This window comes from Carcharhinus amblyrhynchos, chromosome 1, assembly GCF_965287045.1.
Source record: "Carcharhinus amblyrhynchos chromosome 1, sCarAmb.v2.hapA, whole genome shotgun sequence".
In the NCBI taxonomy this organism is placed as follows: Eukaryota; Metazoa; Chordata; class Chondrichthyes; order Carcharhiniformes; family Carcharhinidae; genus Carcharhinus; species Carcharhinus amblyrhynchos.
The window spans coordinates 103340571-103364915 of record NC_137324.1 but is presented as its reverse complement, the minus strand read 5'-3'; the positions used below and the strand labels follow the sequence as shown (position 1 = coordinate 103364915).

At 42.1% G+C, this 24345-nt stretch overlaps 1 protein-coding gene across 6 annotated transcripts in view; it reads left to right on the top strand.

Annotated features, from left to right (window-relative positions):
- Positions 1–24345, top strand: part of cc2d2a (coiled-coil and C2 domain containing 2A) — a 140611-nt gene that overhangs the window by 65602 nt on the left and 50664 nt on the right. For all 6 annotated transcript variants that reach the window (XM_080189982.1, XM_080189975.1, XM_080189958.1 and 3 more), the window contains 7 exons: positions 1856–1956; positions 8606–8746; positions 11708–11864; positions 12791–13026; positions 15352–15529; positions 19255–19405; positions 20972–21119. In XM_080189982.1, coding sequence (XP_080046108.1) covers positions 1856–1956; positions 8606–8746; positions 11708–11864; positions 12791–13026; positions 15352–15529; positions 19255–19405; positions 20972–21119 — 1112 coding nt within the window. The remainder of the gene's footprint in view (positions 1–1855; positions 1957–8605; positions 8747–11707; positions 11865–12790; positions 13027–15351; positions 15530–19254; positions 19406–20971; positions 21120–24345) is intronic.

The following is a 24345-nucleotide window of genomic DNA, read 5'->3' as shown; positions in this document are numbered from 1 at the left end:
TAGAAGGCAGTCAAGTGCCTGTTCAAAAGATTGCGTCACTATTCCTACAGCTTAGATTGGCTCAATTAAGTTTAGACAGCTTAACTGAAATGGCGTAGGAGACCGAGGACAGAATTGAGAGTGGGACAGTGTTAAAATGGCAGGTAAAGGACACTTGGGTCACACTTGCAGACTTAATGAAAATATTCTGCAAAGCAGTTACCCAATCTGTATTTCATCTCCGCAGTTTAGTGGAAACCACATTATGAGCAGCGAATAGAGTATGTTAAATTGAAAGATGTATAAGTAAATCACTATTCCTCCTGGAGAGAATATTGTGAGCCTTAGACAGTGGGAAGGGAGGTAATAAAAGGGCAGATGTTGTATGTTCTACACGTTCATGCAAAAGCCAATGAAGCACATGATTGCCAACCCAGCAGGCTCAATGTGGGATGCGGCTACCACCCCACCGCACCCCCCCAACCCCCACCCCAAACCTCGGCACTCATGTACTCAGTAGCAGAAAACTATACCTCTGTTTGGTCGAGATCATTTCTCACAGTAAAGTGTTGACACCCAGCTGCACACTACCATACATATCATTACTGAAACACTGCACTCAACACCATTCTCCTGGCTCCCTGTCCTGGCAAACATTACTCCTTGCAACAATTCACAAAATGATAGAAAAAGTTTGCAATGCCCTCACCTGCCACTTTGTGCTGATCTGTTCAGTCCACCCAAGGTATGACACCCATTGAGAATGCCAATCAGGAAAACCACCCACACAGGACCTCAGCACAAATTCCAGCTGAATAAATGAATGGGAATCATTGGACATGACAAACAAGAGATGGCACCGTGATTAGCATTGCTGCCTCACAGTGCCAGGGACCCGGGTTCAATTCTGACCTCGGGTCACTGTCTGTGCAGACAGTTCTCACGTGTCTGCATGGGTTTCCTCTGGGTGCTCCAGTTTCCTCCCCCAGTGCAAAAGATGTGCAGGTTAGGTGCTTTGGCCATGCTAAATTCTCCCCCAATGTACCCGAACAAGTGCCAGAGTGTAGCGACTAAGGGATTTTCACAGTAACTTCATTGCATTGTTAATGTAAGCCTACTCATGACACTAATAAATAAACTTTAAACTTTAAAAGTTTGAACTATTAAATTTTAAACTTAAGTACCTAGTCACAAACCCAATCCAACAGTTGCCTGGTTTCAATCTTTTAAGGAAAGAGTAATCCACCCTCAACAAGTTCAGGACTGGTCATGACCCTTGCTTGGCCAATCTCCACAGGACATTAGTGCCAGCCCTCTATGTGCCTGTGGGAGAGGGCAAATTATGCACCACATCATAGAAGAATGTCCAGTCCATAGACACAGCAGAAACCTATTCGCGGTCAACACAGCAGTACAGGAAAAAACTTAGGGACTTTGCATTCTTTGAGTAATGGAAAGCAGGAGTGGAGGTGCTGTGACTGATTAAAGAATGGACCAGGGTCCTGTGGAGAAAACAGTTCCTTCAGAATGCTAAAGGAGAAGTGTGGAAGAGAGGAAAATGTGGCATCATGCTGGCAGTAATGGAAGTGACAAAGGATGGCCCATCAAAGGCGGAGGATACAAACCAAGTTAATTTTATGCATTTAGAAACCTAATGTTAGGTTTTGACATGAGAGGGCCAAATTTGGAGTTGGTTCATTTTTTTATTTAATTTATTTTTGGATTGAATAATGAATGTTTCTGTTTAAACGTGCTTTATAATACTGTTAGTTTGTTTTATTATTCCTTTATTCTTGGAATTCAAAACTGACCGAAGCTATTTGGTTTTAAATTGGTGTTAAATATCTCTTCTGCCTGTCATGGTTTGCATTTCCAGTTGTGTGCCTTAAGGGATGCAATGAAGAGCATTACTGATGATCGTCATGTGAAAAGCTCAGTGGCACAGCAAAGACTTATGGAATATAAATCTGAGATCAGGTGAGGCAGATGTGATTACATTCAAAGTTAATCAAATACTAATTGGAACTTTTACTCATAGCTCATCATTCTGATATGCTAAAGATTTCAGTAACATGGGTTGATCTGAAGAGTAATCATTCTTATCCACTAGCCTTAACAAAACAAAAGTCAGAATGAGTTAATGCAGATTTTAGAATAATGTTAAATAAAGGAAACTGTATCCTGATGTCACCCTTCCTCTTTATGGTGTTCGTACTTGCTGGTGTCTGACTTTTATTTGTTGCAACATGTAGTATCATTTCCATTATTTCTGGAACATTTGCACCATAGACATTATTCTTTGTTCCAGCGGTTCAGAAAAGTAGATCTGGTGATCTACTTTTTGCTGGAGGAGCAGAGGGTGGCTGGGAGCTACTATTTTCTCTCGTATCCCCACAACTTTTCTGAGTGCAAGCAGTTGACCTACTGTTAATTCCAATGTTGTGAAGAGGAACATGAAGCTTTAAGTTTATTAGTGACACAAGTAGGCTCACATTAAAACTGCAATGAAGTGACTATGAAAATCCCCTAGTTGCCATACTCTGGCGTCCGTTCAGAATTTGGCATGGCCAGTGCACCTAACCAGTACCTCTTCGGGACTGTGAGAGGAAACCGGAGCACCCGGAGGAAACCCACGCAGTCACAAGGAGAACGTGCGAATTCCACACAGACAGTGACCCAAGCCCGGAATCGAACCTGGGTTCCTGATGCTGTGAGGCAGCAGTGCTAGCTGCTGTGCCACAGTGCCTGTCATGTGTAAATTTGGAAATGGGAATGATTGTTAAGTGGGATATTGAAATGTAGTACCAGGTCAGCAAACCTTGTGCTATGGCATGTTCGGGACTATTGTCTCAGTTTTTCCCATCCATGATAATGACTCAGATAAAGCAGCTCTGTGCAAAATTCCTAGGATAAGGGGTTTTGGCCTATTGTTTTCCAGCAAAAGTTATTCATCCGGTTTCTAAATGATACATAGTTAACAGTGGAAATACATTGTTGCAGATTACAACTTGCTATACTGAATAATGTGACCAGTAATGTTTGATGTCAGCCACTTGGTGGTGTTGTACAGAATATCAGCATACTTGTTACTGGAGTCTGTCACAACAACCACATTAATTGTGGAGGATTGCAAATGATACGCCCTCGTTCAAAAAAAGATTTAAAGATGAGCAACAACAGGCCTGTCAGTTTAACCTCAATGACGACGAAGCTTTTAGAAACAATAATTTGGGACAAAGTTAATAGTCACTTGGGTAAATATGAGTTAATTAAGAAAAACCAGCACGGATTTGTACCAGCAAGTTATGTTTCACCAATTATGTTTAAGTAACTTGCTTGAGGTTTTTGAAGAAGTAACAGACAGGGTTTATGAAGTTAATGCTGTTGAGGTGGTCCACGTGGACTTCCAAAGGACATTTGATACGGTGCAGACTGTGAGCAAAGTGAGAACTCATGGCTGAAAAGGGACAGTAGCAGCACAGACCAGACATGAGTGACAGGAAACAGAGTAATGGCTAATAGTTGTTTTACAGACTAGAGGAAGGTGTACAGTGAAGTTCTCCAGTGTGAGTTTGAGGAGGCCTGTTCTTCCAGGCAAACATTATGTTTAATTTTTTTAAAAGTTTATTTATTAGTGTCACAAATAGGCTTACATTAACACTGCAGTGAAGTTACTATGAAAATCCCCTAGTCGCCACACTCTGGCACCTGTTCGGGTACACAGAGGGAGAATTTAGCATGGCCAGTGCACCTGACCAGCATGCCTTTTGGACTGTGGGAGGAAACCCACGCAAACATGGGACATAAGAACATGCAAACTTCACATAGACGGTGACTCCAGCTGGAAATCAAACCCAGGTCCCTGGCGCTGTGAGGCAGCAATGTTGATCACTGTGCCATCATGCTGCATGCATTAATGACCTAGGTGATGTATAAGGCACAATTTTAAAATTTGTGGACAGTAAAAACTTTGGAATTATTGTGAACTGTGAGGGTGATAGTGCAGAACTTCAAAGAAAGGTTGGTAGAATGGGTGGATAATGAGCAGATGAAACTTAATGCAGAGAAGTGTGAAAAGAGTTAATTTGATAGGAAGAACATGAAGAAACAATATAAAATAAAGGATACAATTGTAAGGAGAGTGGAGGAGGAGGACCTGGATTCACATATACATCATGCTATGTGAAGGACAGATTGAAAGCATGGTTAATAAAACATATTGGCTAAAATTCTTCGACTGTTCACACTGGCAGGATTCTCCTGCCAGCAGCGCATGCCTGCCCACAAATTTCGTGCCAATGTGTGGTGATACCAGTGGGAATTCCCATGGACAGCGGCAAGATCAAAGAATCCTTCCGCTAACAAACAAGGCGCCACCTCTCACTGGTGGGAAACACTTGGCTTGGAGGCTCGAAAATCTCGCCCATTGTATACTAGACTTTGTAAATAGAGCATAGAACTTGTGTTTAGCCTGTATAAATCACAGTTTGGCCTCAACTGGGGTATATTACATCCAGTTCTGAACATTGCCCTTCAGGAAGGATGTGAGCGTGCAGAGAAAGTTCATAAGAATGGTTCTGGGGATGAAGTACCTCAGTTACTTAGGTAGATTGGAGAAGTTAGGACAATTGTGTTTGGAGGAGAGGTGACTGAGAGACGATTTAGTAGAGGTATTCAAAATCATGGGGCCTGGAAAGAGGAGATAGGGAAAAATTGTTGCTATTGATGGAAAGATTGAGAATGAGAGGGCACAGATTTGAGGTACTTGACAAAAGAAACAATAGCAACATTAAAGCATTTTTTACACAGCGAGTGGTTAGGCTCTGGAATGCACCTATAAGATTGTGGTGGAAGCAGACCCAATCAAGGCATTCAAGAGGGAATTGGAATAATATCTGAAAAGAAAGAATGTGAGGGGTGAGGAGAGAAGGTGGAAAAGCAGCACTAGGTGGATCATTTCTTCAGAGAGCCATCTGAATGCCCTCCTTCTGTGCTGCACCCTTCTAAGGAAAGTATTTATTGATGGGAATGTTACTGAGAGCACAATATTGCCTCCTTTTGGGAAGATCCACCAAAGTAAGTGCCAGTTAGACATTTAACTGGCCAATGAAGGACCTTCCCTCTAATGAATGACCCTGGAGAACTTAGCCTCCCCCCCCACCTCCCCCTCCCGGGGGAATTTGAGAGTTGCCGGTCTCTGATCGATACGGGAGTAGCGCTGATAATGCCCCCCCGTGAGGCCTAGGATCACCGAGGGACCAGACCACAAGTGAGCAATGATGGGGTGCAGATCACAGGGTGGACGTTATGGGGGAGAGGGGATTACGGCAAGACCAGAAGCAGCTGACTCTGGGGTCTCCCACTTGCTGTTGCCAGATGCCTCGATCTGGCACTGACTGTTTTCGAATGAGAGGATTTGCTGAATGTTCACGAAAATCTGCAATAGGTTTGTGTCCTGTGTGACCACTGCCTCGCCCAGTGGTGGTAAGGTGAGGCCCTTAAATGGGATTTATTAGTTAATTTAATGCTGTTGATTAGCAGTAGACTGAGAAGTCTCACAACACCAGGTTAAAGTCCAACAGGTTTATTTGGCACTAGCTTTCGGAGTTTCAGGCTCCGTCATCAGGTGAGTGAATGTGAGTCTTTACAGGTAATCAAATCTTAAAGGTACTGACAATGTGAGTGGAGAGAGGGTTAAGCACAGGTTAAAGAGATGTGTATTGTTTCCAGACAGGAAAATTAGTGAGATGTTGCAAGTTCAGGCAAGTCATGGGGGTTACAGATAGTGTGACATGAACCCAAGATCCTTGTGTGCGGAACTTGGCTACCAGTCTCTGCTCAGCATCTCTGCATTGTCATGTGTCGTGAAGGCCGCCTTGGAGAACACTTACCTGAAGATCAGAGGCTGAATGCCTGTGACTGCTGAAGTGTTCCCCGACTAGAAGGGAACAGTCTTGCCTGGTGATTGTCAAGTGGTGTTTATTCATCTGCTGCCATAGCGTCTGCATGGTCTCCCCAATGTACCATGCCTTGGGACGTCCTTTCCTGCAGCGTATCAGGCAGACACCATTGGCCGAGTTGCATGAGTATGTACCATATACCTGGTGGATGGTGTTCTTACGTGAGATGATGGCACCCGTGTCGATGATCTGGCACATGTTGCAGAGGTTGCTGTGGCGGGGTTGTGCGGTATTGTGGTCACTGTTCTCCTGAAGGCTGGGTAGCTTGTTGCGTACAATGGTCTGTTTGAGATTGTGCGGTTGTTTGAAGTCGAGAAGCGGGGGTGTGGGGATAGTCTTGGCGAGATGGTCGTCTTCATCGATGACATGTTGAAGGTTCCGGAGAAGATGTTGTAGCTTCTCCGCTCCAGGGAATGCTGCTGATTAGCAGCAGGCCAGAAAGGTCATCCTACAAACATTCCTGCTCCAGATTTAATCGGGTAGAGACAAGATGGCAGTGGCGTCCTCACCCTCCTGCCCTGCCAACCACTACAAAACCTGCCTGTAAGGCTGGTATTGAATTCTGCGCTATGAGGATATGACATTTCACTTTCCAGCTTTATCCCATGTCCCTGTCCTTGTGCTTTCTGAAACTGTAACTGAAAGTGAAGGATAAATTTACTTTCATCACAGAGCAAATTATTACAGATGCAGGAAATCTGAAATAAAAACATAAAATGCTGGAAATACTCAGCAGCTCTGGCAGCCAGGGTCCAGGAGAAAAGGTGCACAAGGTTTAAAACATTGGAGTCCAGGCCTGCCCGGAGGGTACCAAGCTCAAAGCTGCTACAATGCACAACAGATCAATACTAAACCAGAGCATGCAGCTGTGATCGGCCTGTGTTTGGGATTTGTAAATGAAATTTTAACCCTCATGACACTGAATTTCATTTTGGAGTTTCCAAAGTACAATTGCATAATAGCTTTGATTTAAAAAAATAGTTTATATGGTGACATATTTTTAAAGTCTGAAATATTGATTTGAAAACATAAAGTACTTACATAATTTGCTGTATTAGAACAGTTTGCCAAGGGGGATGAAGTTTGAATTAAAGATAATAGGCACTCGAATGTGCTAACTATTGAGATAAGAACAGATTGGGAAACCCAACATGCTCTTCTTGGTAAAATGTGTAGCTGTCCATTCCCTCCACACACCCTTCAAATGACTATGTAAATAACACAAGACCAGTACAGAATAAGTTTCCAGTTTGCACAATAGTACACAGGCTGCAGAGATCCCGGGAATAAGTTTTTGCTAAGGTTGATGTCAAGGTAGTCCTACCTCCAGTTGATAGGGGCTGCTGTTTTGTACCCAGTAACCCCTTCTCCCCCCTTCCTGCTAACCCCTTATCCCCAAAATGAAATATGAGTAATCATGCATCTTTTGTTTTGGCTAAGGATAATGTTACTTTCATTGCCAGTACGTTTTCACTTTTGGCTTGTTGCATGTGAGAATATTTCATTATGATTGGCTATGTATCTTACTTGATGATATTAGTGTTGTTAAATGCCTGGAGATCCCCTTGACTTGGTGCTTCATCCAAACTAACATTGGGAAAGGGGAAACCCACACCGCCGAGATCGCTAAAGCTTTGTTAGCAGGTTTCTTTGAAACCAACAGTGAGCATCATCGTTTTATATTCCTCAGTTGGCTTCCCTTTTCCTTTGACTATACAGCTATAGCCAGATGTGGCTCCAGAGTGTTAGCAGCCCTCTAGTACCTCATCCATGTGGCTGTTTTTCACGTGGCCGCCCAGGTTGTGTCAATATGCTTTTTGAAGGAGAGCTGCTGGCCTGGTTGTAAAGTGGACAGACTGGAAATCCAAAGTCGCAGGCTAGTGCTGTGGGGTCATTGATTCTCACCAAGGCAGCTGGTGGAATTTAAATTCAGTTGATAAATCTCAGTAATACTGACCAGGGAACCATTATCATTTGTTGTAAAAGCCCATCTGGTTTCTCTTGTAAATGTCCTCTGAGATGGCCAGCAAGCCACTCAGTGACAGTAAACTGCTGCAAAGCCTGCAAAAAGAAATGAAGCTGGACAGACTGCCTGGCATTGTCCTAGGCACTGGAAATGTTAACAGCAAAGCCAGTCCTGTCACCCCTGCAAAGCCCTCCTTGCTAACATCTGGGGGCTTGCATCAAAATTGAGTCAACTGTCTCACAGACTAGTTGAACAACGGTCTGACGTGGTCATATGGAATTGTACCATACAGATAATGTCCCAGGCATGTCATCACCAGTCCTGGATATGTCCCACCACAGGGCAGACCCACCAGAGGTGCGGTGAAGAGTGTATAGACTAGTATGTAGTTAGCTCATTTGGCTGAATGGCTGGTTTGTGGTGCGGAGTAATGCTAACAGCACAGGTTCAATTCCTGAACTGGCTGAGATTATTCATGAAAGCCCAGCCCCCTCAACCTTGGCCATCGTCTGAGATGTGCTGATCTTCAGATTAAATCGTCATCAGTCAGCTCTCCCAATTTTGGTACAACCCCCAGTTTGTGGTCACCTGGGACTATGGTGACTGTACTTTTATAAGCTGTCAGTAGGGGAAATCTTCTCATGAAATTTTAATTAGTTGTGGAGGTAAACCAAAAATCAATCCAAATATCCTTTCACAGAACAACCCGAAGAATGTGTCACATGGAAAAGGAGAAAGATTGGACTCTGCTGAAGAGTCTCGTCAAAGTGTGGAAAGACATCAAATCACTCCGAGAGTTCCAGAAATTTACCAACACGCCAATAAAACTGCACCTTAGACGGTAAACTCTGACTTTTTTTTACAGTTTTTGCGCACAATTTCTAATCTGTTGTGTTGCGAGCCTGTGTTAAATAAACTGCAGCACAAAGCTGCAAAAAACTACAGCTGGAATTTTCCAGCTGTTCGCACCTCGCTTCTGCTGGAAGCGAGGACGGAGAATTTGACACTCAGCCAAATTGGCATTCACTGCAGCAGGACCAGAGAATCCTGCCAGTGTGAACAGCCATAAAACCCCAACTCATGGCTCCCCTCCTTAACCCCATTTCCCCCCAACCAAACCATATTTAACGGAAAGCTAGTGAACAGAAAGTTGAGGAAGCTGTAGCAAAATATTACATCAGTTAAATTTCTACTTTGATTAAACTTGAGTTACAGAGGGAAAAAATGGCAACTCAGGGATCAGCTGATGTAAATCGATAAAAGCTGTAATGAAAGTGGACACTTACATTTATAATGGAACAACTTAACACAAAAAACTGCGAAAAATGTGATGAAAATTGTAAACATTAGATATATAGAATGATTCAGACAGAATCTGTAAATACATCTGTCTGCTGACCCCTTTGATGAGATGACGACGTCACAACTGTTGCCAGATATTTACTATCATGTTGGGGAGGAGTGGGGGAGGCAGGCAGATTACTGAACTAGAACATTGTGTTGGCATTCACTTTTAGATTTCCACTATGAATCAAGCTCTGGAAAACAAATCAGAAAACTTGCCACATCTGCTCGGAAAATTTTTAGTTTACGACTCATTACTGTGTTTGATAGCATAGCAAATGCTTCCAGCACACGCCAGTTTTCAAAGGATATTCTGTCTTCTCTCCCCAATATTGGGGCACTATATCACTAATGTGTGTTTGTTCTGACCCCTGACAGCTGGAAATATTCAGTGCAGCAAGCCAGTGCCACAATCTTGAGTAGAAGCAGATTACAGATAGATTGGCTGACTAGGATACATTGCCCTTCAATCGAACATTCCCATATCTCTGAAAGATCTAAAATATTTTACATATCCGAAGTCAGTGGCGCACATTGGGATTCACAGAAAACCATGCACTCGTTTGTTATGTTTGCCATTATTCTTGACTACGTCAAATGTGATGTGATGTTCTACAGGACCTTATAGACTGTGTAAGCATTGAGTATGCACAGTCTATAAGATCATGTGGAATGTGACATTTCTTCTCCCAACTTGCTTGTACCTTCACCTTCCTGCTGGGATCACTGACTTTGGGGGCTGTAAAGCACTGTACGCAGTCGGTGCCGGTTTTCGTGGCCGCACCATTTTACAAGCGCCAGATATCTGGCGCGGTCAGCCTCTCACTGGAAATGGGCAAGAGGCAGGCTAGTATATTTAAATCTATTAAAATGCTTTACAAACCCAGGACTCACCAGGAGAGGTTTGCACCGGCGAGGAATAGACATGCTCCCCATGAACAGGGAGCCGTCAACTTGGCTTTGCTTGTGGAACCAGAGACCATTGATGCCCCCAGGGAGGCCAAGGGCAAGAGGGATGCCCCTTGGGCAGTGCCAGACTGATACCTGGGCAAAACTCACCGGGCACCTGGGCAATGCCAGGTGTGGGCTAGTGTGGGGAGGGACCAATGGGAGGAGGGAACCCACTGCCGATCTGCAGCAATTGGAGGGGGAGGGAGAAAGGGGGGGCCCACTGCCACTCTGCAGCGATCAGTTCGGGGGTGGGGGGGGCGGGTGGGAGAGGGGGCCCACTGCCACTCTGCAGCTATTGGTGGGGCAGGGTGGCGGTGGTGGGTCTGCGATCATTGGGGGGATGGGCAGCAGGTCCACGATCATTCAGGGGGATCTGCGACTGGTGGGGAAGGGGGGTTCACAATCGGTCTGGGTGGCAAGAGGGGGGTCAATGGTGGCTACATCTTGGGCCATGGGCCCCCACGATTGTGGGTGGGGGGAACCCCTTCAGACAGCCTGCAATAGCAGGGGCCTGACAGCTCTCTAATCAGAGGCCTGCACATGCGCACTACCTCCTTCTGCATCCTTTCAGGTGCATTAAGCCCCACTCTCAGGCTTTTGCAACGCAAACCTGACATGCTCAAAATTTTGCAAGCAGTGTGTGTATGAGAGGGTCTAAAAATGAGCCTAAAAGTCAGATCTGAAACTCTCCCAGTTTCAAGTCTGCCAAGCACTTAGAAAAAAATGGTAAAATCGCCGCCAGTAACTCAGGAATGAAATCCTGTAAGATTTTCCCCACATTGCCCCAGAATTTTACTTTGACTGAGATGGAATTAATCATTATACGACCTGAGGACCTTTTGATGCTTTTCTTTAATTTGGAGTTTTGGAGCAAGTCCAGTTAGGATTTTTTTTGTCATGATCCTAGATGAATAGTTATGGTGTAGAATATGGTAGTGTCAGTTTCCAAGGTGGAAAAAAAGTGGAGAGAAGGATGAATTTTGAAGCACAATATCCTACATTCAGTCGTGGCCTGCCGTATGGATTCTGCCACATCGGTAGAGGGGCTTTGCAAGAATCTGAAGTGGCCACTTGAAACAGGCATTAAGCACCTTGCATATTTAGCAAGGAACCTTATGCCTGTTTTTTCCCATTGGAAAATAATTTAATCAGGCCTCCCTCAATCAGTGTTTTTAACTCCATGAGTGGTCTACCCAGTGTTCTTTAAAGGAGCATGGCAGGATGCAACTGAAGGCCATTGCCAGCCTGTGCTTATCCCACACTCAACCCTCTGACTTCCTTAAGGACTGCCAAATTAACCTTCACTAGCCAACAAGCCTGAGGTGATGTGGTATGGGTCAGAAATTCACTACATACTGAAATGAAGACTGAGGACTGAAATTAGCCAGGCCTTGGGTTTACCTGTTCAAGTACTGGGATTACTTCCTGTTTCGGGTTTTAATATATTTTTAATATGCGGTTATCACAATCTGTTTAATTAAGAATGAAATGTGTGTCGATATTACAGGCAGGAGATTAACCGGAAAGCGGATGAAATAAATTATGAATGTGAAATCCAAACTGAGATAGCAGAACTTTTGGAAGACCATCAAGAAGAATATGAGAATAAAATGGAAGAATATAAAAGAAAATATGAAGAATGGAAAGCCTGGAAAAAGGCAAAAGTAAGTGTTTTTTGCTGTGCATCGTCTACAAATTCTGATGATTATAGGTAACGTTAACTACAGTTAAATACATGTCTGATATAAAGACACATTTAATTCCATGTTAGTCATTTGTCAAACTAACTTACTCCATTTTTTCAATGGTTAGAGCATTCTGCTTGAACAGCATGCATTTACCTCTAGTCAAATTGCTTACTGCCAAAGTGCAGGGAAGAATGCATTTTCCAGATCACTAGACCATTCACTTCTCCTCGCACTTAACCCCCACTCCCTCCAATACCATCACCACTATTAGCACAGACAGGAGGAAGCAATTATTTAGGTTTGTGAATTGAAGATAATCAGCTCAAGGAGGTGCAACAAATACCCAGGAATATCATCACCTGTAAATTGCCCTATACCCGATTTCCACAAAAGCCTCCTAAGTTTGTTTTCACCAGCCATTTTAGGAACTTCCACCAGAAACCCAGATGTGTATGTAGAAAAAAACATTTTAAGTTTGTTTATTAGTGTCACAAGTAGGCTGACATTAACATTACAATGAAGTTGCTGTGAAAATCCCCTAGTTGCCACACTGGCACCTGTTTGGGTACACTGAGGGAGAATTTAGCACGGCCAATGCACCTAAGCAGCACGTCTTTCTGACTCTGGGAGGAAACTGGAGCACTCAGAGGAAACCCACGCAGACACAGGGAGAATGTGCAGACTCCACACAGACAGTGGCCCAAGGCTGGAATTGAATCCGTGTCCCTGGAGCTGTTGGCAGGAGTGCTAACCACTGTGCCACCGTGCTGCCAGTAAAGGATAATTAAAACAGCAATTTTTATCTTGCTTGATCAGAATACCTTGCTTAAAATCGTGCTTCTCTAGTATTGCTTACAATTGACTGTAAGTAATAAATGAGCTTGACTCCCCTCATTTGATAGAAAGCAAAGAGGAAAAAGAACAGAAGTGCGGATGAGCAACAGGTTGATGATGTAGAAGAGAGTTCGATGATTGAAGAATTTCCAAAGCCTGTTCCTCCAGAGCAAGTGGATGCTTCGCTTGTTGAGCAGCAAGTTCGAGCTACAGCAGCCAGAATTCGTCGTAAACCAGGAGAACCCGTCCTGATTCCTGAACTTAGTATGACAGCTACTGTAACACCCACCAGCCAATGTCCAAGGTAATGGCATGTTGCTAATTTTGTATGGGACATCTAATAGGATTAGAAGCAGATAGTGAAAAGAATGTGCTTGAATGTTGTGCTCTTTGAACTATAGAATTTCCAGAATTCATGAGACATATTGAGAGTAATTGGGCCAGGAAACACAAGCAGAGGACATGTAGCAGGCTTCCAGCTGAATGCCACAACCTCCGCGAGTTTCTGGCCACCAGATTTCCGGCATCGTCAGCTCTGCACTGATTTCCGCCTAAATTATGTAGATGAGGAGTTAAATATTATTAACGGGCCCAGGACTGAGAACTCCAGGCACACAAGCCTCTCACAGCATCCCTGCTGGAGTGAAGGAGGCCATGGAGGCCTCCCAGGAGGTTGGGGGTAATGGGGAGGGATGCCCCAGGCATTGCCAGCTTTGCAGCGTCAGCCTGGCCCCCTGGCACTGCTCAAGTGGCAATGGCACTGCCCACTGGGAATCAGGGGGAGGAAGAGATTGGAAGATTGGGATTGCTGGGGTGGAGGGCACTCGAGGCTGGCCCAGACACATCTGCGAGGCCAGCAATCGGGTACATGGGGGGTGGGGGGGTGTACATGCAGTGGGGGTGGGGCCGCAGGGCTGGCCAGTGATCTGGAGGCTTGTAGTGCAGGGCTCCTGTACATGCGCTGATCTCAGTGCTGACAGACCAGTGCATGCACAGTGGCCAACTCAGCGCTATGCTGCTTATCTCTCTGGTGGGAATAATCCCCACCCACTGATTTTACGTGTGATTCATGCTGAGGCACTCTGCAATGCACAATGTGTGAGATTAATTCTGAAACTCCTACTGAAAAGAACAGGGATTTACTCCAGTTTTTATGTGAATTCAACATTTAGAATTTATTTGGGAGAATCCCATCCGTTGAGCTGATTCACTTCAGAGGAAAATATTCAAAATTTTGTCTGTGCACTTTCTGTTTACAGAACATGGATCCTTTTTACTGTGTTTTGTTGCACTTCGGTCATATTTTTCCCCTATCAGAAAATTGGCATTTCTAATGAATCTTGCTTTTTATAAACACATCTGTGGTTGCGTGCCCCAATCCAACAAATTGTTCAAATATAATTTTGTCTGTCAGGTTTTTGAGTATCTGAGTGTCATTTCTAATATCTAACATAAGGGTTTTGAAAAGGTCAGGGATAAAGGATGTTAAATCTGGGAATCTAGGCCAGAATTCTCTGATCTCACCCTGGCTGGGATTCTCCTGTCCCGCTGCAGTGAATGGAGACTTTGGCTGAGCGCCAAATCCTCCCTTCTCGCTGGCAGTGGGGCAGGGTATACAGGAGAATTCCACCCCCCATCTCCATTTTCATGCACTTCATTTTTTTTTACCTTTCTTTTGTTCTTGGTCTGTGAAGGTGGGTGCATCAAATTAAGGTGGTTTTCCCTTTTCAAATTCATAAGCTATTGTGTAGCTGGGGACAACCTGCCATCCAATTCAGTTGGCGTCATTAAGAACCTGTTTAATGAAAATTTGTGGCCACTAAATGAGGGTCTTTCCATTCCATGGTACCTTATTTTCAACTTGTTTAAGAAGCTGCAGAGTGGGAAGAGTGCTGGACTGAAAACAGGACTTGAGATTTCAACTTAAAGGAGGACGAATGCAGACAGCAGCTGATTTACTGTCCGTTATACGCTCAGTTCAATTTTGGGAAGAAGGGTAGGCTGATTGGGTTAGGTCTGCATTACTAATCACAGACGTGGTGAGGTGAATGGCAACCAAAAGTGCTTTAAACTTATGTACCTTTTTGTGACTTGTAACAGTGAAAGAGAATATCTAATTGCTGAAATCAGAAGTAGAATTGAAAGGCTTGGCATCTGATCAGCATTCCAATATTTTCTTATTTTTGAAATGTTTTCTGTTTTGGATTTTTTATAGAAAATTGAGAGGTATTTGAAAAGATCAATTTGGTTTTTAACCTGGGGTGGGATTCTCTGGCCTCCCCAGTGTGTCTTTCTCATGGCAGGAGGTGGTATGCCATTGGCTGGCAGTGGGAACTTCTGGTCCTGCCACTGTCTGTGGGATTTCCCATTGAACTCACCCCAGGCACCAGGAAACCCGCAGCGAGGGCACTATCGGCAGCTCCAGAAAATCCCACTGGTGTGAACAGCTGAAAAGTTCCAGTCCTGGTGTCAAATTTTGAATTGAAAATAGTGCATGAGTGCAAAACGTACAAAGTGTGCTTTCTTTGTACACCATATCTCTGGTAGGTTTCAGAAAGATTTTTGATTGACGTGGTAAATTTAGAAAGCAAGAATGAAAATATATAAAATGTGTCTTTTTTTTCCTCAGAGGTGAACAGCTGCGAAGGCAGGATGTACAGAGATCTACTCTATATACCAAAATTATTTTTAATAACAAGGAGGTCTCCAGAACCAGCAGTCGAACATTGGCCAACGACTTCAGGGTCCATTTTGGGCAAATCTTCAATGTGCAAATAGTCAACTGGCCAGAAAGTATAAAAATTCAGGTCCTCGTACTGATGCTTTTTAAATATTTAGTGTAGTTTTTTTAATCTGATCTTTTGCTGGTGTATTCTTTTCATTACTTTGTCCCACTGGCCATTCTTCATGCATCAGCATTAACCATGAGTGTCACAATATTATTTGGCTACACATCTCAATCCTATTCTAACTTGCATTGCAGTGTTCATGTAAGCCTTGCTTGTGACTAATAAATAAATTTTAACTTTCTACTCTCACCTGATGATCACATTTTCCAACATGAGGAAATGGGAGCTGATTTTTAGCCTAAGAAACTATGGGAAATAGATAAACCGCTATTGCCTCCCTGACCCAGACCAAAAATAAAACCCAGGATCTTCATGGTCAGATGGTTTAATAACCCATTAGCCTGGAAAGGTAGCAGAGAAAATACTCAGTTTATAAAACTGGCATAATTCTAAATACATCCAGCAATTGGGTGGCACAGTGGTGAGCACTGCTGACTCACAGCTCCAGGGACCCGAGTTCAATTCCGGCTTCAGGTGACTGTGTGGAGTTTGCATGTTCGCCCCGTGCCTGTGCGAGTTTCCTCCGGATGCTCCGGTTTTCCCCCCACAGTCCAAATATGTACAAGTTAGGTAGATTGGCCATGCTAAATTGCCCCTTAGTGTCCCAAGGTCTCTAGATTAGATGAATTAGCCATGGTAAATGTGTAGGGTTACAGGATTAGGGTGGGGGAAAGGGCCTAGGTGAGTTTAAACTTATTTATTAATGTCACAAATAGGCTTACACTAACACTGCAATGAAGTTACTGTGAAAATCCCCTAATGGCCAAACTCCAGCACCTGTTCAGGTACACTGAGGAAGAATTTAGCGTGGCCATTGCACCTAACCAGCACGTCTTTTGGGCTGTGGGAGGAAGCCGGAGGAAACCTGCACAGATACGGGATGAATGTTCAGACTCCAAACAGACAGTGACCCAAGCTGGGAATCAAACCATGATGCCTGGCATTGTGAGGCAGCAATGCCACTATGTCGCCCAAAGATTTGGTGCAGATATGATGGACCAAATTGCCTCTTCTGTAATGTATGGATTCTATAAATAGGTTTGTCAGAGTATTAGTAACAGAAGTAGGCTATTCAGCCCCGAAGACTTGTTCCATTATTCTGTTAGATCTTGGTTGATCCTCACATCTCTCTCTACCCCAGGGCTGTGGATGCTGTATCATTGAATGTATTTTGGCTGAGATGGACAGATTTTTTGTGTTTATGGGAATTGAGGAATATGGGGAACAGTCAGAAGATTATGATTGTATCAAATGGTGGAACAGGTTCAAAAGGCCATTTAGTTTACCCCAGCTCCTGTTTCTTATTTTTCTTCTGTTTCACATTTCATAACCTTGCCAAATGAAAATACATCCATAACAGCCTGATCCAACATCTACTGTCCTCTGGAGAAGAGAGTTCCAGTTTACTCCTGTCCTAGGGTGAAGTTCGCCCTGATTTTGCTCTTCTGTGGCCTATCTCTCCTTTTTACATTATGCCCCCTTGTGTTTGATTCCTTTAGAATAAATAATTTCTCCACATTTATTCCACCAAATCCTTTAAATGTTTTAAACATCACCTCTTGGAAGAAAAGTTTGTGCAATTGATCCGGATAATGAAACCTCGAAAGCCCAGCTCCACTTTGGTGAATCTGTGCTCTCTTCTCTGCAAGGCCACAATGGCGTGGATTTTACGGTTAACAATGAAACAATGGTGCTTGCCAATGATCTTGAAGAGAGTCTTGCTGAGAGATCATGCCCTCTCAATGATAAGAACCTTAACTCTGTCACTGTGCAGATAGTAGTGTTCTGTAATGGGGAGTCCCAGATTGGAGCAACAGTGATGTCATCAAGTTGCCCAAGCAGCCAGTCATGTTTAAGAATTCTAACAGTCTGCCAACAAGGGAATGAAAAGCAGTAAAATCAAATCACTTTTTAAAAGATTATACAAAGAGCAAAACAATGATTGAGACAAAAACCTGGGACTTCAGGACATACATATAGTAGTTGAAATAACATGAAAAACATTTGAAAATATTAATTATCTAAAAAATCAAGTTTAAAAAATCTGAAAGCTAATCACAAAGGAGATACTTAATAAAATTCCACAATGGTGAATTTATTTTAAGCCAGATTATTTGTTCAGCAGTAGTTATTATTCAGATTGCTGTTAAAAATTTAACTATGATTCACTGAACAATGATGAACTTTCTAACAGGGATGTGAGAGTGGAAAAGAGGAAGTTTACACCAGATCATCGAATTTGGCTGTAGGCGGGCTGTCTACAACACAGCCTGTTACGGATAGTGAACAGAATACAACTTCAGGATTTCTTTCAGAATCTGCGCTGGTGCTAAGTCTTGATGTGCTCAGATTCAAAGGGGCAAAACTCTGCAAGTTTGCTTTTGAAACCTCACAAGTTCCAAGCTGTTATATAATTTCTGAAGCACATGTCCAGAACTGAATGCAGTACTCCAGATGGGGGTGACTCAACCTCTGTACAACTAAAGCACGTTCTTACATGTCTGTACTACAGACTGAACTTAAGTGCACATAATGTCATTACATTTGGAGAAATATTTTTCTGTGTCGATAACTTTTAACGTAACATTATTTAGAAATTACAGAACCTTAATGATTTTCTTAAATCAAGGAATTCTTTGTATTGATAAAAGTATTACACCTTTATTATTATGGTGTGCACAGAGGATTAAGAATTACTTATTGTGATTACCAACGTGTCGTAATATGCTACAAATAAATGCCATGATTACAGGGCAGGATTTTCCAGTTGTTTCTGCCATGAGGCTCATCTGTTCCTGCCAACATCAGTGAACTTTTGTTTGGCAGAACCAGAAAATCCTGGCCGCAGTCACTTGATTGAGAAAGTTCGCACTAAATTGCTTTTCTGTGTTGTTCATCAATTCTCCCAATCCTCAATACATTTATTTTCACAATAAAAATAATTACTAATGATAAATGCCTCAAATCATAACTTTAAAAGAGCTTTCTTCCTTGCCTATGTATTAATTAAAATAATTTGTACAACGTAGAAAGAATTGGTAGAATGTGTTTAATTCAGTTGCAAGAAAATGATGTAAGGTCAAAAATCATCACCTAGCCAATACTATCTGATTTTTTTTCATGATCAAATGTTAACTTTGGATAGTAAATTGCAAATAATACTTGGATGGTCATACGTGTTGATTATGGCCCAGTGGATGAAAGAGAAACACCTTCTAAAAGCTCATAGATTCCCTGCAGTGCCGAAGAAGGCCACTCGCCCATCAAGTCTGCACCGATTCTCTGGAGTATCCCACCTATCCATGTAACCCCACGTATTTACCCTGTTAATCCCCCAAGCCTAAACATATTGGGACACTAAGGGGTAATTTATCATGGCCAACCCACTTAACCTGCACATCACTGGACTGTGGGAAGAAACTGGAGCACCCAGAGGAAACCCACCAGTAACAGGAAGAATGTGCAGACTCCACACAGTCGGTCACCCAAGGTCACAATTGAACCTAGGTTCCTAGTGGTGTGAGACAGCAGTGCTAACCACTGTGTCAGTGTGCCACCCAAGTGTTGCAAAATCTTGAGACAATCCCCACCTATAGCAAATCAACAGCTTTGGCAAGAATCAACTTGTTTGTATGGAAACTATTGTGTTCATATGTTGTTTTTTGCCCTGTTCTCATCTTTAGATATTTGAAACCGTGGGACTCAGCACCACAAAGATTGAAGTCTTTGTTCCCATTCCAGAAACGAGCGTCCTCACAGGGAGTGTTCCAATTGAGGAAATAGAATTTAGTAGCGATCAGCGTGTAACATTTGACCATGAGGGAGTTGGAAGTGGTAGGTTTCAAGTGCAAAGTTTATGTGGCTCCAGTAATTTTATTCAACGCAAACACTGCTGATTATGTTGGATTTTTTTTTCCCACAATTAGATTGAAAATCATCAGATTATCATCTTTGGAAAAGCAGAGTGCTTTAATTACTTTGAATCTTTTTTTTACACTGTATAAACAAAAACGCCCAAAGCTGCAACATTTCCTGAATCTAGCACTGAATTTATAAAATGGACTATTTATTGTCTCTCAGTATTTTATGCTGAAAGTATTTCTGATAATTGTTCCTCGTTTATTAACTTCCATATGCCAATGAACATTGTAAGAAGTGACCTTAGACACACAGGGTAGATTTTGTCCTGGCATCGAACTTTGTGCAACCTTGGGTCAAAACATGGTTGTCTTTTTTGCAAAAGATCCTCTAAAATAGCATGTAAATAGTAGAAGTGTTCTGTTTTGCTGGCTATGCCTTTCAGATTGTCTGCCCAGCAACAGTGAAACTTCCCTTTCAGCTTGGAGGTGCAGACTTTAAAGTCTTTCTGCTATTTCCTGCCATTCATTCAGGGTAAGCCATCAACTCCTTTATTTGGGTTAGAAGCATTTTGTAACGTAATCATGAAGTTGAGCTTTTCAAAGAGATCAAGGAGGTTTGCCTACTCGGATCCAACGTGGCTGTGTCCTACAAAGCTGTTATCATATATGCATTCCCCTCTGCTTCCTCAGTGGTTTACATTAGTTGTTGATGGATCCAACTGTGCCATTTTCTTTCGAAGCTGATGAAAGTAATCGGTTGACATTGTTCACCTTCGCCAAGTTAGCTTGCAGCCTCTCCTGGGCTGTCGGAGAGGATGGTGTGCCATTGATGCCTCCAGTATTTCAGTAAAACATTAGAAGTTGCAAGAGTAACATTTGTTGCTCTCCCTTTTATGTCTACATTCAATGTTTATTTACTTCTAACTGTTTTGACCTTTCTAGTAACTGATGATTCTTCTTGAACTAACTTTGGTTGGTACTCTACAAATTTTGTTTCTTGTTTCCTTTAGCAAACATGAAACATACAAATAGTTCTGGAAGATATTTTGGTCATCAGTCCCTTTTATTTAATTAAATGTTTTTTTAATATCGGTCTCAAAATCCTGTGGGATATTCATCACAGCATAATAATTCACTGAGTCAGTATTTTCTTTTTTGGTGGATACTTCCAAAAAAAAACCCTTGAAGTTTTTTTTGCTTTTAAATTTTGAATTATTCTACCACTTTATAAATCCTGTCATTCTGAAAGAAATATTTAATAATTGTGCTTAGCATCCTTTGTTATATTTGCCTCCACCACCTTATTTGCCGCCTCAATATCTACTTTAGAATTTAGTACACTCTGTCCAATGTTATCCCCATCCCTATATTTTCTTTAAGCTTTTGATAGCTATTGAAGTATCACTCACAAACAAATAGCTAAACTAACAGTGATTGTTGCACTTGTTGGTTCTGTTGTAAAGTTGTTCTGTTATTTTGTTCCAGTAGTTTTGTCAGTCAGTTTTCAGATAAATAATTCTCCAATATATTTTGCTCCAAGGTGTGCCATTTTCTTTCGAAGCTGATGGAAGTAATCGGTTGACATTGTTTACCTCTGGCAAGTTAGCTTGTAGTGTCTCCTGGGCTGTCGGAGAGGATGGTGTGCCATTGGTGCCTCCAGTATTTCAGCAAAACATTGGGATTCAAAGGTAAATCACTCAACTTGCTTTGAAACATTGCCAGAAATTTACAAAATGGCAGCGCTCATTACCGACCTCAAGGAAAACTGTTCACAATGATCAAGTTTAAGTTTAGTTTATTTATTTGTGTCACAAGTTTACATTAATGCTGCAATGAAGTTACTGTGAAAATCCCCTAGTGGCCACACTCCGGCACCTGTTCGGATACTGAGCGAGAATTTAGCATGGTCAATGCACCTAACCCACACGTCTTTAGGACTGTGGGATGAAACCGGAGCATCCAGAAAAAACGCTTGCAGACCACAGGGTGAATGTGCAAACTCTGCACGGACAGTGACAGGAGCCAGGAATCAAACCCGGGTCCCTGGAGCTATGAGGCAGCAGTGATAACCATTGTGCTACCGTGCAGCAGTCGTAGTGTGGATTTTCCCTTGCCTGATATTAGTTTGAATCAGGCAATAAATCAAAGGAACCTCCAGCGGTTCAGCAAGGTTGATCTCATCAAGCAAAGTGAGAAGCCAGTTAAATTGAAACATTCCTACTGCAGCAAAACAGGAAGTAAAATATACTGAATCACCTTCACTTCTAATTAAATTTTATAGCGAGCAAAATAAATGATTGGGATATACACATGGGGTTAAGCAAACACTAAAAAATCAAAATATGTGCATTTTTAGATTTTGATCATCATACCCATTTAGTTTTTCAGGGCCAGAGAGGTTGTTGAGCAACAATAATGAACTTAATACAATCTTAAAAACCCAATTACACCCACATTAAAGGTGTAACTTTAACAAGGATTGATACACCGAGATCATTGGTTGACTGGGCAAGTTCTTGTCAGTTCAGTGATTTCTAATTAATTGCAATCTACAAGCACTTCATCAGCGTACCCTATGGTGAAATATGGAATCACTGACAGCAACTTCTGGAATTCTACATTTAACCACCTGGGTGTGAAGTCCAGAAATTGCTGTCAGATTCAGGGGAGTGATAGCAGTGAATACTGGAGGTTTCACAGGCAATACAACTGTAAAGTCCAAGTTTTTGTGTAATTTTCACTCCAGGAGCTAAAGCAGCCCTTCACTTATGCAAGCTGAATTGATTAGTAACTTAAAACTAATGAGACAGAATTTAAAACACTGGAAGTAAGTGAAGGTTGTGTTTAATGTTTGTAGTGTAAATTGGAATTAGGGTTAGAGATTTTATTTACAAAAGCTAAAGTTTTTTTTCGTGGGGTGAGCGATGGCATTGAAGTTCTTGCTCTGAAATACTCAGGAATTTGGGAAAGTTTGAAAAGCCATTTCTCACTCTGAAGAGGATACCTTGAACTAGTTTGTCAATATTCATGGGATGCATTTGTTTCATGATTTTTAAAAAGGGGCTGGGGAGGGGTGAGAGTTGGGTTTCTGATAGACAAGGGAATTAAGGGTTATGGGGAGAAAGCGGGAAAGTGGAACTGATCCACTTCAGATCAGCCATGATCTTGTTGAATGGCAGGGCAGGCTCAAAGGGCTAGATGGCCTACTCCTGCTCCTATTTCTTATGTTCTTTATGTTCTTATGAGTTCAGAATTTTGAATAATTGAAAGGATAATTCAAAATCGGAGAAGGTTGTCAGGAATAAACATATTACAAGAATTTGAAACCAAAAACAATCTACAGGGAGAAGTTCAACTATTTTCCTGAAGAGTTTTGGTTCTCTGTAGACATGTTCAAGCTTTGTACCCAGGGGTTCCAACACACCCACCCTCACAATTTTGTCACCTTACTTGGTCACCTCTGCACCATTCCTGCTGCTATGAAAGAGGGTGGAACAAAAGTCCTGATATAGACTAGTGGTGTCTTCACCCACCCCCACTTTTTAAAAAGGAGCAGATCAATGACATTTTCTATGCTGTGGCTTGAGTTTGAATTGTTTTTTTCTTAAAGAAAATACCTGCATTTCTCCCTTTAGACTTTTATTTTGGTCTCAAACTCTTGTAATATGTTTTTTCTAGACAATTTTCTCAGATTTTCAATTGCTCTTTCAATTATTTCTAAATTCTAAACCCCCCTCCCCCAAGTCCTTTTTTAAAATCATGAAACAAATGCACCTTATGAATATTGACAAACCAGTTCAAGGTGTCCTCTTCTGAGCAAGGAAAGGCTTTTCAAACTTTTCCAAATTCTTGAATATTTCAGAGCAAGAACTCCAATGGTACTAACCTCCCACTCTGCTGGGAAAAAAACCCTTCAGCCTTTGTAAAAACAAATCTCCAACCCTAATTCCAATTTACTACAAACATTAAACACAACCCTGTTTCCACATGTGTGAACTTGAATCTGGATTAGAATTTCCACATGTTTATCCAGCTATCCTGGAATCACAATTGTGGTCAGTTACAATGATTCCAGGTTCATAACTTGGAACATCTATTTCATTAATTACTCTTATGTCAACTACCATAACTACCTCAAAATCACAGTGTTTGGAAGAAAAGCTTGAAGTGCGTAAGCATCATCCACGCAAATAAACCAAATCTGTTCATCCTGCACACAAGCAGAAAACAAGCACATGCTTCAGTAAAAATCAAACTACCTTACTTGTCTTCTTTCTTTAAACTTCTGAAATGCCTGTAATTGAAATTCAAAACAAAGTCAGTTTCCAAGGAAAAAAGATTAACGTGTTTAGCCCAAAGCTAAAGGAAAGCTGTAAGTTTTGGCACAAAGGGCTAGTTCAGTGAGTACTTTGCCTTTGCAACTCATAAATTCTCTTACCATTCTCTGCAGCCACAGCCTAGACAGAACACTGCAGCTTCGCTTACATTTCCCACCAATTTTTCTTTTGTGAGGAAACCATAAAATCCTAGCACTAATTGTTCCCCACAGATCTACAACTTAACTTTACATCATATTAAATTGACACATACTCAGTAATCACAGCCACACTTTCATATTTCCAGGACAACCTGTACCCACCTCTGTTTTAGAGGCGATTTTCCTGACACATGTTTCATGATAAACATGTCCAAAGTTAGATTCTTTACCTTTCAGACTCCCTGCTCATGGTCACCAGGATCTGTGAGACTTTTCAACAGGGGGTCTTGTTTCCCTGTAAGGTCCAGACCCCATAATAAGTATCAATGACACAAACGACGTTGGATATAATTTCCACTTTATGTGGAAACCTTTATAAAGCCACTAAGCTCTGCTATATATTTATGAAGCCAGTTCCTTAGAAACATCCACAGGAG